The sequence below is a fragment of the Corythoichthys intestinalis genome, chromosome 11, assembly GCF_030265065.1.
Source record: "Corythoichthys intestinalis isolate RoL2023-P3 chromosome 11, ASM3026506v1, whole genome shotgun sequence".
Taxonomy (NCBI): Eukaryota; Metazoa; Chordata; class Actinopteri; order Syngnathiformes; family Syngnathidae; genus Corythoichthys; species Corythoichthys intestinalis.
The window spans coordinates 41,804,595-41,823,035 of NC_080405.1; the positions used below are offsets into that span (position 1 = coordinate 41,804,595).

Here is an 18,441-nt window from a genome sequence, read left to right on the forward strand (position 1 = left end):
TCACAGTGGAAAGAAAACCCATCTCTCTCTGAGGATCAAGTCCAGTCTTTGGCTCTGGGCCGAATGGCCACTGTGGAGATGGAGGCCAAACGCAGAGAAGCTTTTTACAGAGAAACTCTCACCATGCAGCAGTCGGTAAGAGAATTGAATTTACAGACGCAAAATTCCTGGTGAAGGCACAACAACAGCAATGGCAAATAGAGCAAAACTGGGTCCAAAGGTGGTGTTGTACCAGAATACCACACTTGAATATTAGTGATTAAAGTTCAAGTTAAATGGTGTTCTACTTAAAAGTACTTACCGTATGCATCGAAATGAAGGTTCTTACACATTAAGTTGAGTACAACTGGACTGTACTTGATTAATGTACAACCGTGGATTTTACGGAGTCCCTAAAGCAGAGGTCCCCAAACTTTTTCCTGTGAGGGCCACATAATTTTTCCCTTCTCTGATGAGGGGCCGGGGTCAGTTTGTAACAGAATAGGTGTGACGATTGCAGGAGTGCCTAAATGTAAAAATTTATTGTTTTTCAGAAAGCCACAATCAAATAACCCTTTCTGGATTCTTCACGGAACAAATACAATTTTAAAAATTATAATATAATATAATATAATAACACTATTAATTAAATAGATAATAACCAAATAACCCTCTCTGGGTTCTTCACAGAAAAAAAGCCAGGAAATAAATAACTCTTGGAGGAAAAAAAAAAATTGTTCAGGGGGCCAGACCAAATGTGGGGGCGGGTCGTATCCGGCCCGCGGGCCGTAGTTTGGAGACCCCTGCCCTAAAGGGACATCGACATAAATAAAATTAAGCAAGCTAACCAGAGCATTAGCATACATTTTGCTATGCATAGCAAAAATCCGCTAGCTTTAATGCTATATAATGCTAATGTTTACAACTATTGGCTAACTTGCGTAGCAAAAGTCCATTACCTTTAATGCTATATAATGCTAATGTTTACAACAATTGGCTAACTTGCGTAGCAAGTCTCCTAGCTTAAATGCTATATAATGTTAATTTTTAGACTTATTGGCTAATTTGTGTAGCAAAAGTCCACTAGCTTAAATGCTACATAATGCTAATTTTTAGAACAATTGGCTAATTTGTGTAGCAGAACTCAGCTAGCTTAAATGCTATACACTGCTAATGTTTACAACAATTGGCTAACTTGCGTAACAAAAGTCTGCTAGCTTTATTGCTATATAATGCTACTGTTTACAACAATTGGCTAACTTGCGTAGCAAAGTCCGCTAGCTTAAATGCTACATAATGCTAATTTTTAGAACAGTTGGCTAATTTGTGTAGCAAAACTCAGCTAGCTTAAATGCTATACACTGCTAATGTTTACAACAATTGGCTAACTTGTATAGAAAAAGTCCTCTATCTTAAATGCTATATAATGCTAATTTTTAGAACAATAGGATAATTCGCGCAGTAGGTCAGCTATCTTAAATGCTATATAATGCTAATGTTTGCAACAATGGGCTAACTTGCGTGATAAAAGTCCGCTAGCTTAAATGCTATATAATGCTAATGTTCACAACAATTGGCTAACTGGTGTAGCACAAGTCCGCTAGCTTGAATGCTGTATAATGCTATTGTTTACCAGATAGTTTCCGGTGCCACTAGAAACAATCTGGTGCGCAACAGATTACTTAATTTTATTTCTGTTGATGTCCCGTTAGGGGCTCTGTAGGATTTAAAAAGGTTCTTTGAATATTTAATTCAATCTTTTAAGTACCACTAGAGGGAGACCACAATACTTGTTTAGCTCTGCAGTTCTATGGCAGTGCTTCTCAATTATTTTCTGTTACGCCCCCCCAAGCAAGACGTAAATGTTTCGCGCCCCCCCAAACTCTCTGCCGCCACTGTAAATAGTATTATTTGTCTATAAAATTACTATTATAAATACGCATCTGCCTAACATTGTGTCCTTTTTTTCTAATAAAGAAAAAAAGTAACAGATCAACTTATAATAAAGTATAACTTTATTAACATTGTTTTGTTTGTAACAGAGAAGACTTGACGTGCATCAATTTGCCTGAATTAAAAAACAAAAAAAGTCACATTCAAACTGTAAAAATACACTTAAGGTACATTTTTGACCATTTGATACAGAAAAATAAAATGTAATAAAATCCGTAAATAATAACAAATTCAAATTGATTAGAAACATTTACTCATGAGGACAATATGCCAAAAAATTTGACCGAAAAAACAAAAATGAATAAAGGGAAAAAAAGAGTGTCCTTGGACAGAAGGACAGTTTTTATTTTTGCTACTCACACTCAGTATTACCTCCTTTGCAATGGTGTGGAGTCATTTTGCAATGAGCATGCTAACAATGCTCACTGGTTTACTGATATAACACTGACAAAGCAGGACTATTGTTGGCAATATTCGGCACGTTTTTGCTGAAAAACAATCAATCGGCTTATCAATGAGATTGGGGTCGAATGTCTTTAAGTGGCGTCTTAATTGATTTGGCTTCTGGCAGTCCGCTATTATTATTTTCAGACACAGTAAACAGTAGTCTTTCCTCATCACCCCACTGTGCTAAAAGTCAAAGCTAAAAGGCAAACGGCACGAAAAAAGCGCATTCTCGGCGGCCGAGGTAGAACCGTAGGTGAGGGCGGTCGTCGTGACGATCCCAAGCCAAAAATGGCACTTCTCGGGCGGCGACGTGAGAACCGGACAAGACAGTGGGTCGCTGCGTGAGTGAGTACGGTCGGAAAACGGCTTTCGAAAATGGCGGCGGCGCACTGCTCTTCGTATCTGTTTTCTGTGTGCTGACTCTGAGTGCTCTTCCTTAGTTCAAAAATACTGCACGCGCTCTGAAAATAAGAGCGCCACTGCCACCCACTGAGTTGATGTGCAAGTACACTTTATTCCAGTCCGGCGGAAAAAGAAAAAAAGCATGTTCCCCGAGGACACTGGCATCGCTCTGCGCCCCCCCAGGGGGGCGCGCCCCACTATTTGAGAAGTACTGTTCTATGGTAACATTTTTAGCGTTTTTAAAAATAACTTCTTGAATTTAAATTTAATGTGATGCATTTGATGTTTACAATACTTGATTTAATTAGTTTCAGCTAACTAATCAATCAAGTCCGCGGTTTGGAAGTATTTTCCAAAACCGCGGACATGTTGGCCCTACAACTTCCAAATCATTGACGTGTTGGCTGTGAGCTAGTTTTGTTAACCGTACAGCGTCGGCCAGCGTATTGCTTCTCGCCGTGTTTTGATGACGTCATTACAAAAAGACCAAGGTTACTTAGACTATTCAGTGGTCAACTTTTGGTCAAGACCAATAATACATTTTTAGCTATTTTTAGCCGATAGTTGGCGGCGCCGAATATTCGGTCGCATCTCTACCGACAATGCATTTTCATTTGTTTTCCTTTTTTACTTCACCAATAATTTGTATGAATCCTTGCCGAAAGCCCCATGTAAGTCATACAAAATATTACATTTGGCTCTCACAGCATCACTACTTAATTCGCTTGTGTTATGTAACATATTTTTGTATTTGAGGTACATTTTTGTTCAATTTTCACACTACTTTCTGTAGGCGACAAAACTCTTGTCTTGCCAAAATTGGACCTTTATGTCTTCATTAAATGATAAATCTTTTTTTCAGTGAAACAAATATATTTTTGTACATTCAACATCATTTGGGAGGGTCTTAGCTTTCATATGAACCATTTCTGAAACCATTGGAATAATAAAATTAAGGTTATTAGCAATCGTATCTATAAAATGGATAAGCGACAGGACTTTTGTCAGGAACTGTAGAGAAATTCAAAATTTGCTTTTGTTGAGTAAAAGTAAGATGATTTGCAAGTTTCTCATGTGAAACTGAAGTGATATATTAGCTGTTGAAAAGTCAAAATTGCACTAATAAAAAACGCCACTATTTCGGGCAAAACCTTGTATGTTGAATAGGGTTGTTCCGATCATGTTTTTTTGCTCCCGATTGTTTTAGTTTGAGTAAATGCCAATCCCGATATTTCCCGATCCGATTGCTTTTTTTTTTGTTGCTCCCGATTCAATTCCATTCATTCCCGATAATTTTTCCCGATCATATACATTTTGGCAGTGCATTAAGAAAAAAATGAATAAAACTCAGACGAATATAAACATTCTACATACAGTACATAAGTACTGTATTTGTTTATTATGAAAATAAATCGTCAAGATGGCATTTACAATATTAATTCTTTCTGTGAGAGGGATCCACAGATAGAAAGACTTGTAATTCTTAAAGGATAAATGTGACTTTGTATATTGTGACTAAATATTGCCATCTAGTGTATTTGTTGGGCTTTCAGTAAATGATACTGTAGCCATTTAACTGTTCTGCCCAAATGCATGATGGGAAGTGCAACCATGACTGTGCGCAGTGGTACCAATTGATATATCTTCTCTGCGTTGGGAAATAACATAGGGTGTTAAGAAAAAGATCAATTACTACCTTTCTTCCCCACATTGCTTCCCACGATATTTCTAATCGTAGGGAGAGGGATTGTAAGGCTTTAGCCAGATAAAAAAGGCTCCAAAGGCTGCCAAAATTCATTCTACTCATTTTACGCTGCCTTTTAGCTCTATATATAGGTAAAATGGCGCCATTACAGATTGAACGTGACAATGTGTGAGTGGGTCGTGCAGCGCATGCGTCAATTGTGTTAAATATTTAAACGTGAAAAATAACATTTAAAAAATTAATTACCGCCGTTAAAGGGATAAATTTGATAACCCTACCTTGAGCCTAAACTAAAGATTCTGGGTGAGTGTAACATATTATGTCTGTAACGTTATATATATATATATATATATATATATATATATATATATATATATATATATATTGAAAAAAGGCATGTCCGATATTTTTTTGCCAATTCCGTTACTTTGAAAATGACGTGATCGGACCCGAACAAGACATCTCTAATGTCGAATATTGCTATTGATCCTGAAAATATAGGTGATTATATCTGTGTTTGGTGATTCTTGTGCATCTAGCGTAAAATCTGAGAGTTTTTATAGCCATTTTAAGTTTTGTTATACTTAAATAAAAGAATATTTAATCGATATTTTATTAGGGAACGACTTTGAATTTTCTGATGCCGCTGCTTATGGAGACTCATATATGCCTAAGGGGTTTTAGTCCGCTAGCGGCTTTGGTTTTGAAAATATTAGAATTTTAAGTGTTTGAAAATAGGTCCCCTACGGAGTGGCCCCGTTTCCCATCAACTAATAGTCAAGTCTATGCCGAGCCTCCAGGACTGTACAACGTTTTGGAAGACGTTTGCGTACTTGTGAGAAGGCACCATATTTTATTGCACCGTATTATTATCTGCATCATTGTGAAAAAAACAAAATTGAAATAATATTTATGTTAGTTACTGAAAAAATGTAATAATTGGTCTTGAAAGTCCTCAAACAGGGCTGTAATTTGGATCTGAAAAAGGTGTACGAACCCTGTCGTAAGTAATTGTCATTTGGCTTTTGTCTCTTGTCAGCTGATGATGTACGTCCAGAAGGTAGTGAACAACAGGAAAGTCCAAGAGCAACAACTTGCCATGGCCAACCAGACCAACCTACTGAGTATGGCCCTGCAGAACGGCATGCTGGGAGGGAACAGGCTCACCCAAATGGACCTGCTGGGCCTTTACCAGCAGCTGCACGGATTGAACCCCCACGCCGCCATTGGCAAGAATCCCGGGCCCTCTAAGGGCCTGTAACGGAGTGCGCCCAGTCTTTTCTCATGCGAGAAGATGAATCTGGAGTCGCGATTTGCCGTCCGCCAGCGGAACTTAATGTAAAAAAGAAAAGAAAAAAAAGACTGAGGGGTTGTATTTGGGAAACTGGTTAGAAACAAAAAAAGTGTATATATCGCCTTAATGTTATTCAAGTTCTATCTTCATTTTTCTTGTATTTAAAGTCAAATCTGTTTTCCTTTTAGCAACGCTTACAAGCGTTGCGTTGTCCCCCGCTGAAAAGAGGGTTCATCCATTTTTTTATACACTTTAAAAACCCCATTGGGACCAGTTCGGTTTGTGAAAACCGGTCGATTCCTTCACCAATACACTGTCGGTGCTGGGAAAGAAATAAAATTTCCATTAAAAAAATAAGGAAAAAATGACTAATTTGGAGAATTTTTTCCCCCCAATTAGGCTTTAATTATTTCTATTAACACAGCCCAAATCGGAACGCTTGTGTTAGTTTAAACTGCCTGCTGGTCTCTGCGACCATTTTATTTTTATTTTTTTTGTATCGTCATTTTCACTGTTAGCTCGATGTCTAGCATAGCACTGTGTGTCTTCGTCATTGTTTTTACGTTCCGCTCGCGTTGGTCCTACGCCGCCGCTGCCGCTTCGTAACCAGCGCTCACAAAGCACAACCGATTCTCCGCAGGCTGGCTTTGTGGCGCTTCAGTTTTACCCGGTGGTGATTTTGGAACGGCGTTCTTGTTCTTTAACCGGCGTCCCTGTCGATGAGAGGTTCCGCGTGGGCGTCTCCGCGGATCCTGTGTTTGCACAAGTTGTATTTCATATACGTGTAGACTGTTTTTGCCCTCTTGAATGAAGAATGTTCTTCTGTTAGCCACAATTTGCCATGTTGATCTAATCTGCTATTATCTTGTTAAGTATTTAATATAACATTTAATAAAGTGACCAAAAGGATGAACAAATCCCGTGTTGAGACTAACTGATTCACTGCCAGGCCCCCAGTTGGTGGCTCAAAAATGTCATTGCATGTAATTGACTTTCAATGAATTTAAAGGGTAGATTCAGAATTTTTGACATTAGGCTTCATTTTTGAGTTAGCGGGAGTTTAATTCATCGGTGTAATTGATTTCAACAAATTCTGTGCAGTTTATTATTTGTTAATTTCAGGCCTCCGGAGTGGCTAAGCTAGCAAAAGTCATAGACTTCATAATGATATTGACGGGTCAGATTCGACCTTCATTGCGCCACGCCTTCAAATAGGGGACCATCCCACAATCCGCTTGTTATTCGCAGTCGGTCGCAGCGAGCCAACGCCGGATTTATGCGGAAAAAGTACGAAAGCTGTACCGCATACAAACAGGAAGGATTGTCTCAGGAGTGATTTCTTCGAGGATTCAAGGAAATTATATTTTCCGTACCATGCATGAATTTTGAAACGTGAAAAAAATCACTGGGACAAATTAGCTGCTACAGCATTGGCATTATACACCGCAATATTTACGTAAAATAAATGCTACCTGCACGTTTTTTTGTGTGTGTTTTTTTTTTGTTTTTTTGCTTTTAACCAAGAATCGAGACTCTCTTACGTCGATATCTTTAAAGAATTCGGGGATTTAAGCATTTATTCTCAAGAATTTTCAACGGAAAAAAGCTTTTTTTTTTACATATGGCGGCCGCTAATTTACTCACTAGTCTCATAGTTCGCAATATTTACGTAAAATAAATGCTACCTGCACGTTTTTTTTTTTGCTTTTAACCAAGAATCGAGGCTGTTTTATGTCCATATTTAAAGAATTCGGGGACCTAAGCATTTATTCACAAGAAGTTTCGCAGCAAAATCTCTGTTTACAAATGGCGGCCGGCACATTGACTGACAGACAGTATAGCGCTTTTTCACCTTTCAAGGCTCTCAAATCACTTTACACTACATCGCCATCCACCTACTGGTGACGCAGCACCAGGGGAGAAAATTGAACCCACATCCCCTGGGTTGTGGGACAACTACTCTACTACTGAGCCACGCCACCCCACTAGCATTGTTCTGCGACATATTTACGTAAAATAAATGCTAAGTGCACTGTTATTTTTTTGTTGTTCTAATTGCTTCTAACCGAGAATTGAGACTGTTTTACGTCCATATCTATAAAGAATTCAGGGATTTAGGCATTTATTCACAAGAATTTTCAAAGAAAAAAAAATCTTTTTGTCTGTGATTCCCCACGGTCAGTTTTGTCGGCCATGCCAACAATGCAAGCCCCCATCAATCGACCACGTGTCCCATCAATATGATTATGAAGTTTATGGCTTAGCATACCAAGAAATAACATATACGCATGAGAATCACCGGCGACCCATGCAATCAATAGTGTTGGTTATGCTTTCATGATAAAGTTATTAAAACTTACCATTGCATGTCAATAATAGTATGAACGGCAGCATTTGTATTCCAGCATCTCTGCAGGGAACAGGCTGTCTCGGCAAGCACGGCAGAGTGATACATCTTTTTTTTTTTTCAACGCTGATTATTTTTTGTGGCAACGAAAGTGACTCCACAGCAGACTGAGCACGAGTGGCAGAAGCACTCCTCTCTATTAATGTCACATTACGCATCTAAAAAAAAAAAAAATAGTCTTCCAGAATGAAATGAATTACAGCAGTTTGGTGTGACATTGTTTTGGCCGCACAGGTATTTAGAACAATGATCTGCATTTTGAATTTATTTGATTATGTTAGATCTGTTAATATCGTTTTGTATTGGCATGCTAAGCAGGCACCATTGACTCGCGCCAGCTTAGCCACTCAAGTGCTCTGAAACTAACAAAGCATGCTATCACCTCCAGTTAGTGTAGAGGGGTTTAAAATTTTTTTTAAATGCTCTCCTGTTCAGAAGTGTTCTTCCTCCAGATAATTGAGATTTTAAGCTTTCCTATGATGTATCACACATGCATGTAGGACAATTTTGAAATTTGGTCAAATTGGGGGTCTCAGAGCGGAATTTCAAGTCACCTGATTGTTTTCCGCCATTAATAGATAAATATATATATACTGTATATATAGGCTATATATATTTTCTGGGCCGCAAACAGCAAAACCATATCTGGAGACGAGAGCACGCGAGAGCAGAATTAAGGATGCCATGATTTTAACGAGATATTATCGCGTACTTACCTTGTTTCGATCCAAAAACTCCATGTAGCAAGTATCATCGAGTGTCAGGACACAGGTGTGAATGGCCACAGCCCGACTTTTGGGGGATTTTATGGGGGGGAAACATGGTAATATAACAAGGGTCGCGATGCAGAAATCGCAGACATCAAGGAGTGGTCAAGATGTTCTTTTTCATACACAGTGGGGCAAATAAGAATTTAGTCAACCTCCAATTGTGCAAGTTTTCCTACTTGAAAAGAGTTGAGAGGCCTGTAATTGTCAACATGGGTAAACCTCAACCATGAGAGACAGAATGTGGGAAAAGAAAACAGAAAATCACATTGTTTGATTTTTTTTAGAATTTATTTCCAAATTAGAGTGGAAAATAAGTATTTGGTCACCTACAAACAAGCAAGATTTCTGGCTGTCAAAGAGGTCTAACTTCTAACGAGGTCTAACGAGGCTCCGCTCGTTACCTGTATTAATGGCACCTGTTTTAACTCATTATCGGTATAAAAGACACCTGTCCAAAACCTCAGTCACACTCCAAACTCCACTATGGCCAAGACCAAAGAGCTGTCGAAGGACCCTAGAGACAAAATTGTAGACCTGCATCAGGCTGGGAAGACTGAATCTGCAATAGGTAAAACGCTTGGTGTAAAGAAATCAAACATGGGAGCAATTGTTAGAAAATGGAAGACATACAAGACCACTGATAATCTCCCTCGATCTGGGGTTCCATGCAAGCTTACCCCGTGGCGTCAAAATGATAACAAGAACGGTGAGCAAAAATCCCAGAACCACACGGGGGGACCTAATGAGTGACCTACAGAGAATTGGGACCACAGTATCAAAGGCTACTATCAGTAATACAATGCACCGCCAGGGACTCAAATCCTGCACTGCCAGAGGTGTCCCCCTGCTGAAGCCAGTACACGTCCAGGCCCGTCTGCGGTTCGCTAGAGAGCATTTGGATGATCCAGAAGAGGACTGGGAGAATGTGTTCTGGTATGATGAAACCAAAATAGAACTTTTTGGTAGAAACACAGGTTCTTGTGTTTGGAGGAGAAAGAATACTGAATTGCATCCGAAGAACACCATACCCACTGTGAAGCATGGGGGTGGAAACATCATGCCTTGGGGCTGTTTTTCTGCAAAAGACCAGGACGTCTGATCTGTGTAAAGGAAAGAATGAATGGGGCCATGTATCGAGAGATTTTGAGAGAAAATCTGCTTCCATCAGCAAGGGCATTGAAGATGAGACGTGGCTGGGTCTTTCAGCATGGCAATGATCCCAAACACACAGCCAGGGCATGAAAGGAGTGGCTTCGTAAGAAGCATTTCAAGGTCCCGGAGTGGCCTAGCCAGTCTCCAGATCTCAACCCCATAGAAAATCTGTGGAGGGATTTGAAAGTCCGTGTTGCCCAACAACAGCCCCAAAACATCACTGCTCTAGAGGAGATCTGCATGGAGGACTGGGCCAAAATACCAGCAACAGTGTGTGAAAAGCTTGTGAAGAGTTACAGAAAACGTTTGGCCTCCGTTATTGCCAACAAAGGGTACATAACAAAGTATTGAGATGAACTTTTGGTATTGACCACATACAGATTTGCAAATTAATTCTTTAAAAATCAAACAATGTGATTTTCTGTTTTTTTTCTCCACATTCTGTTGCTCATGGTTGAGGTTTACCAATGTTGACAATTACAGGCCTGTCTAATGTTTTCAAGTGGGAGAACTTGCACAATTAGTGGTTTACTAAATACTTATTTGCCCCACTGTATTTACCCTTTTAAACGTTTTTTTTTTTCTTTTCAAATTTTCTTTTTTTGGATCGATTATTTATCATCCAACATATCGGGGGAAAATGCGCCAGTATCAAAAAAATACAATTAATCGATAGTTGAGAGGTAGATATACGTGACTTTTTTACAGACGCCATTTTTTTTTCATTGTGACGTAATTTGTATAAAAGTTTAAATACAGAGGAGGAATCTGATTTTTACAATCTAAGATTTATATTTCATTATGTGGACATGCCTCGTAAGGAAAGGAGGTTGAGGGAAAATTTTAAAAAATTTTAAAAAAGAGCTGGATGAGGCTACGAAAGGCAGTGGATCCCTCATCAGCTAAGTGAATAGCAAAATTGGTAAGAATAACACAGTTTTTGAAAGGATATTCAGCTATAAAATACAACAATTATAAACACAATTACAATGTTATAGTTCTATAACATTTTATATTATTACTTTATTAATTATTAGGTGCTAGAGTTGTCAAATATGGATAATAATGAAATAATAGTTTTGAAAAAACTGTGCTAATGGTGGCCCAGTGACCATCTGATGTGGTTTGTTTTCAGATGAACTACAAGTTGAGGACAAGTTTTGATATAGAGGTTGAAGGAAGAAAATAGGCAAAGACTGACTAGAGTCACAGTCAGAAAGTGTTGATGACAGTGTTGCTTTCTATTCACTAATCCCCCCCTCCCAATTAAAGTCTGTCACAGTCACAGCTAATTTTACTGTAAAGCTGGTTAAAATGGTTAAAGTTACGTTGTTGTAAGATGTATTAAATACTTTTTCATGTGCCCCTTTTCATCTATGAGCACCTGCCCCTCCATCGGTCTCTGCACGGCACTGTCAAAATGAATTGGACGCCTTGCGCTGTCAGTGGCAGCCAGTGAGTTAACACAAGACACTATTCTAGTAATATTTTCATTTCTGCTTCTGCCAGGAGTTTCCCCTCCACGTCTTGGACTTTTCCATCTTCTCTCCCCCTGAGTTGGGAATCATACTCTCGCCACTCACGGATATCTGCCAGCAGAGAAGCCTTACAACTATTGCAGATGTTGAAATGTTGATCCCGTTCACTCTGCGAGTCTCCCAGATTAGCGGCCCTGCAGCTTTCGCGGCACCTCTCCGCCGCTCGCCTGGCAGCTGTTTCTCAGTCCATTGTGCGTAGACGACACTATAGTTGAGTCCGCGGGGCCCCCGGGATCCCAACGCTAGCCAAATCCACACTGATGTGTAAAGCCAATTAGGAGTTTGGATCCAGTTGCATGAGGAATCTGATTTAGTACGGTGGATGAGGTCGACTAAGAGCGTACTGTTGAGCCAGTGGGGCCTGTGCACTTTACTTGAAGGCTTTATGGGGGCAAATTGGCCTGGGAGTCAGTGTACTCTCTTCTGGGAAACAAGATCTGCTGCGTATACTTTTTACACAACCATCTTGCCGTTTTCAGATGGGAAGACGAGATCATTTGTCAAATGTGACATGCGGCGTAAACTGTGTAGCTGTGTGGTATCAGCTAATGCCGACTTAAAAAGGAAAAATTATATATTTACTTACAAAAAAAAAAAAAAAAAATCCCCATGATGCCTGAATGTACATTTAACAAAAAATCTTAAGGATTGGAGGAATACGTACACTACTGTTCAAAAGTTTGGGCTCACCTGGACAATTTTGTGTTTTCCATTAAAAGTCACACTTTAAGTTATCAAATGAGTTGCAAAATGTATAGAAAATATTCTCAATTATCCCCCTCCAGAAGACGTAAACATTTTGCACTACCCTCTCAACTAATTACCGCCACTGTAAATAGTATCATTGGTCTATATAATTTTATTGTTAGTACACCTCTGCATAACCATAGACTTCATAATGATATTGACGAGACACATTCCCCGGACACTGCCCCCCGCCTTCAAGTAGGGGGCCGTCCCACACTCCGCTTCAGTCGGTCGCAGTTATTGTCCAACACATGCAGCGATCCAATGCTGGATTTAGGTTGAAAAAGTACGAAAGCTGTACCGCATACAAACAGGAAGGATTGTCTCAGGAGTAATTTGTTCGACGATTAAAGGTCATCATTATATTTTTCGCACCATGCGTGCATTTTGAAACATTGTGAAAAAAATCAATGGGAGACATTAACCGCTACGGCATTTGTGTCGTAATTCGCAATATTTAAATACATGCTAACTGCCCGTTTTTTTGTTGTTGTTGCTTTTAACCAAGAAACGAGACCGTTTGACGTTCATATCTATAAAGAATTCAGGGATTTAAGCATTTAATTACAACAATTTTCAACCTAAAAAACTCTTTGTGCTGATAAGGCGGCGCCACAGTGGCTTAAAGACTAAGTTTAGCCCTTAAATCGCTGCAACATGAAGCAATTATCAGAGATTCCCAAAATTTGAAAAATAAAGTCCTAATGAAACCTTTTTTTCAAATTTGTAAAAAGAAAAGTCGAAATGAATATGTGTAATAAGCGCTCTAATACCTATATCCCTTGCTAAATCCTGTTTTTTTCCCCCCTCATGGAACCTGCACATGCATGTGTTGACTTGCATCCATCATTTTTTTTTTCTCAAAAAGAAATGTCAACATTCTGAATTAGCCTCAAAATCATGAAATTTTAGGTGTATCAAATGTGATACATTTGGCAATAAAGGGGTAAGAACTGTGTTAGGTTTAGGAAACAATGACATCTGTCATAATGTTCATTATATTCATTAATGTTCATGACAGTGTCATATCATAATTATGACGGTTTTATTACAGTCTTGTGACACCGAGTTCAGATAAAGTATTAGCAAAGTTCTATTAATATTTATTTGTGTTCGTGCAAATTTATTTTGAACATTTAAAAGCTAAAAATGTTCTGCTTTGTGGCGCTGCACTTTAACAAAATAAAAGCTCTATGAACAAAATAAGTAGAAAATAAGTGAATGACTTGAACGTTTCTGTTCGTCCCTGTGTGTTGTGTATGTAAACACTGCATATCTAAGCGACCAATGAAAATTTTATTTCAAATTTATGTATTACTAAATCTATTCCGTCATCGTTTTAACGCTTGGCTGCATCGCAACTAGCCGCCGCTTTGATTTGGATTTGGCAAAGAGCGATGACTCACAACACCTTCAAGATGAGACCGTCGTCATCGTTTACAACCCTTGCAGAAATCAGATTACAATCCTTTTGTCTTAAGAGATCTTTGGACAGAAAATGTCTAATTTTATTGGAGCAAACCTTGACCGCCATTGACATAAATTGGACGTTTATCGCCGTCAATGGCACTGAAACACGATCGTTCACATCATGACATTACATTTAGTCAAGTCACACACAAAAAAAGACACAGTGATATGCTCTTATACATTCTACATGTGTTTTTAATCAGTACATCAAATTTGGATCCAAACACAAATAGCCTTACTAAAAAATGTCACATAGAAGGACAATTTTATTGTCTTCATTATTATCCTTTTTTTAAAAACATGTTTTATTGGTGTAAGTTCAGTAGAATCTACCGTCCGGATACTTTCAAGTTCATTACAAAATAAATTCTTTGCAATAAATAAATATATAGATTTATATTTATACTTTATATGTCGAAAATAAATATATTGTACATCTCATAAATAGGATCGCCACTCCTCAGCCGATTGCCTTTTTTACCAATGTGTCACACAAACCACTTTTTTTCTGTCCCTCTTACAACAAAGCCAAAGGAAAGCTGATTGAGCATTTTTTTTTCGAGATATGATGCCATTATCTATGGTGCCCCGAAAGGGACATTGACAGAAATAATTTGAAAACATCTGGTGCACACTAGAAACTTTCTGGACAGATAATATGTGGAGCGAACCAGAAACAATCTTGTAAACATTAGCATTATATAGCATTTAAGCTAGCGGACATTTGCTATGCAAGTTAGCCAATTGTAAGATCCTCATTTATAGATTTTTTAATATCGTTTGAGGCTAAGTTCCGGCGCATATCGGACACAAGCAGAGGTGGGTAGACTACCCAAAAATTGTACTCAAGTAAAAGTATTCATTTGACAAATGTACTCAAGTACAAGTAAAAAAGTATTTGGTGAAAAGAATACTCAAGTAATGAATAACATTGTGAGTAACTTACAAATTTGGATTTTTTTTTTTCCTCAGCACAAAGTGATCTATATAAACTGTTGTTACAATGATACTGTAAAATAACCCATTACATAACCACGCTAAGCCAAAGAAATACAAAAAAAAAGAAAATTATTGAATTCCGGCTAGAGAAAAAAACGACAGTAATGAAGCATTATTTATCCAAAGAGCATGAGTGCCCTCTAGTGGAGAAAATAGCTCCTAGTTTGAATAGTGCATCGTAACTTCATAGTTACTACCGTATTGGCCCGAATATAAGATTATAAGACGACCCCCTCTTTTTCAATATTCAAGTTTGAAAAAAGATTTTTGAACACCAAATTAATTTTGATACAGAAAATAATTACAGCACATCTGAAACAAATGATTATAACAACATATTTGAGAGAAAAAGCATGCTATTTTGCCTCATTCAAATCTTAATATCTGAACATTTAAATATGTAAACTAAAGTGCAATAACATTCGTAAATGAATGTCTTTTGGTTTTTGAAATGTAAATAAACCAATCTATTGTGAGAAAACAACAAAATTGCAATAACTGCATTAACCATTAAAGTGAAGTCTAACTGTAACTGTAGTCTTGAAACAAATCTGAATAGGGAAAAAAATTGCAATAAAATAATGCAAATTGGTTAAACTTGAGAGTAGCTGAGATCTGTCATGACAGAACATCGCTTCAATGATATCTGGCGCCATCTAGCGTCGTGAATGGGTATAACGTCTAAACCGCGAATATAAAACAACCCCCACTTTTTCAGTCTTATTTCAATGCAAAAAACACAGTCTTATATTCGGGCCAGTACGGTACTATGAAATTAGAAGGGTCAAATCTCCGGTTTTCCGTGGTCAATCAGTGCCAAATAAAGTCTGGGAGGTGAGGTTGAAATCCGCGCTTTAGAGTCATGCTGAGGGAAGCGCTTTATGTCAAATACGTCATTTTTACGGTGCTTTAAAGACGCCACGTGATTGAACAGGCTGGGCTGATCATACAACGGCGAGCTTGCGTCTGATTAGTATAATGGAGTCATGTGATTATTCTTGCAATGTCTCATTGGTGAAATTGGTAGAGCTACTCTTTGCATAGCAGGCAAAAAAAAAAATCTAAAATGAAGAATAAAGAGGAAAATGTAACGACTCTATCTAGTGTAGCCCAAAGTAGTGGAGTAAGAGTAGCGTTTTTTTCTTAACAAATCTACTCAAGTTCAAGTAAAATGTATGGCTTGGAAAAATTACTCTTAAAAGTTCATTTTTCTCGAAAAGTTGCTCAATTAAATGTCACGGAGTACATGTAACGCGTTACTACCCACCTCTGGACACCAGCAGTTTCGGCGTGCTAAAAATGATAATACAGGATTTAGTTGAGTTTTACTTCAATCTTGGACTCAACTAGCAAATTATATAAAAAATAAATAAATAAGGATCTAAGTACAACAAAAGAACAATTGGCTAACTTGCATAGCAAAAGTCTGCTAGCTTAAATGCTATATAATGCTAATGTTCACCAGATTGTTTCTGTTGCGCACCAGATGGATTAAATTTATTTTATGTCTGTCTATGTCCCTTTAGGGGCTACGTAGTTATCACGTCCATCCAAGTGGAAAGAATGTTGTTAATAAATTGAAAAATGCAGTTTATTATTCTGATGTCTAGTAGCGGAGAAAAACGATAAAATAAAAAACAATGTCTCCAGGTAGTACATTTGACTGTTTTAGCCAATCAAATGAGTATCCCAAATTGCCCGCCTTTCCTTGTGATGTCATTAATACTCATGCTTGTGTATGTGTGTGGGTATAACTGACGTCACAAAATGGCTGTGCCAGTAAGTTGTGTCATTTTTTTTCTAAGAAATTTACAATTCACATGTAGCGACTGTCCTCTATGGTGTATCTGGATCAATACATCCTGGTACTGCAAACGTAATATCAGCATTGTATTTCTGGCCCAAAAATTGATGACATATCAACTTGAAATTAATGGTTTACGATCTGGATCGATCTGTTTAGCAATGATCCGATAAAATTGATCGAAATGCAAAACATTGATCAACACCTATTTTTTTTTCTCTCTTTAATAGATAAGCCATTTTGTTAAAAACTTTTTTCTGAAATGTTTCAGCAACAAAATTCGCAAAATCATAAAAAATTGCTAGGGATTTTCATATTCGGGGGCTTGAATCAAATTTTGGCAGATCAACTATTGGCAAATATTGTACAGTCCCTGAAAAAACTCTTGTCGCTAATCCATTTTGTAGAAACAATTGCTAATAACCTGACTTTTAATTATTCAATTGGTTTCAGAAATGGCTCATATGAAAGCTAAGACCCTCCCAAATGATTTTGAATGTACAAAAATATATTTGTTTCACTGAAAAAAGATTTATCATTTAATGAAGACATAAAGGTCAAATTTTGGCAAGGCAAAGGTTTTGTCACCTACAGAAAGTAGTGTGAAAATTGAACAAAAATGTACTTCAAATACAAAAATATGTTACATAACATAAGCGAATTAAGTAGTGGTGCTGTGAGATCCAATTTTAATATTTTGTATGACTTCCATGGGCTTGAAGGACTGCATCCATGCGGTTCGGCAAGGATTCATACAATTTGTTGATGAAGTCATCAGGAACATCAAAGAAAGCAGTTTGCATGCCTCCCAGAGTTCATCAGCATTCTTGGGTTTCGTCTTCCATGCTTCCTCTTTCATCCTGTTCATGTCTGGTGACTGGGCTGGCCAGTCCTGGAGGATCTTGATTTTCTTTGCCTTGAGGAAATTTGAGGTAGAGATTGAAGTATGTGATGGAGCACCATCCTGCTGCAGAATTTGTCCCTTTTTACGGTTAGGAATGTAAGAGGCAGCAAAGGTTTGTTGATATTTCAGACTACAGTGGTACCTCTACATACGAAGTTAATCCGTTCCAGGAGCTTGTTTGTAAATCGAAATGGTCGTATGTCGAGCAGGATTTTCCCATAGGAATACATTATAATTCCATTAATTCGTTCCACAGCCCAAAAACCTGCACTAAATCCTTAAAAAATACTGCTGGTACTATTACAAATGGCAATTACATATAGCAAAACAAAAAAATAATAACTAAAAATCGGATTAATAATATAATAATAATAATAATAATTCCTGTAATAGTGTAACGAAACGGGTTCTAATAAGGCGGACGTTTTTTTCTGTACCTGAAGGCACCGCGGCGCTGACGTGACAAAGAGGGAGGGGAGCGGGTGAAAGTTTACTTTCGCTTTCAATGCTTTCTTGAGAACATCGTCAATTGTGGCAGACAGCAGGCGTTTTGTGTTGAATAAGTTGTGAAAGAAATGATGAAAACGTGGCGAAGCTGGCGATTTCTCTGGAGATGTTACCACAATAAGAATTGTCAGCTTAACTTATAAAGACTGGCGAACGATGGTCGGAGGAGGAAAGTGGAGATGTATTGTTGAGCCATTTCACGGATGCCCACCCTACGCTCATATTTTTCTGTCATTTGCATCTTCATTTAGAAGGTAAGCTTCAACTTTTTCCTTGTTTCACCACCTGTACCAACCTTTTCTGAAACGTGTTGATTTGTCACACAAGAAAATCCGCCGTGCATTCGTTTGCGGTGCTGCCATT

At 38.1% G+C, this 18,441-nt stretch overlaps 1 protein-coding gene across 3 annotated transcripts in view; it reads left to right on the forward strand.

Annotated features, from left to right (window-relative positions):
* Positions 1 to 6,697, forward strand: part of atrx (ATRX chromatin remodeler) — a 53,984-nt gene extending 47,287 nt beyond the window's left edge. For all 3 annotated transcript variants that reach the window (XM_057850233.1, XM_057850234.1, XM_057850235.1), the window contains 2 exons: positions 7 to 135; positions 5,526 to 6,697. In XM_057850233.1, coding sequence (XP_057706216.1) covers positions 7 to 135; positions 5,526 to 5,747 — 351 coding nt within the window. In that variant the 3' untranslated portion in view covers positions 5,748 to 6,697. The remainder of the gene's footprint in view (positions 1 to 6; positions 136 to 5,525) is intronic.
* The last annotated feature ends 11,744 nt before the right edge of the window (positions 6,698 to 18,441 follow it).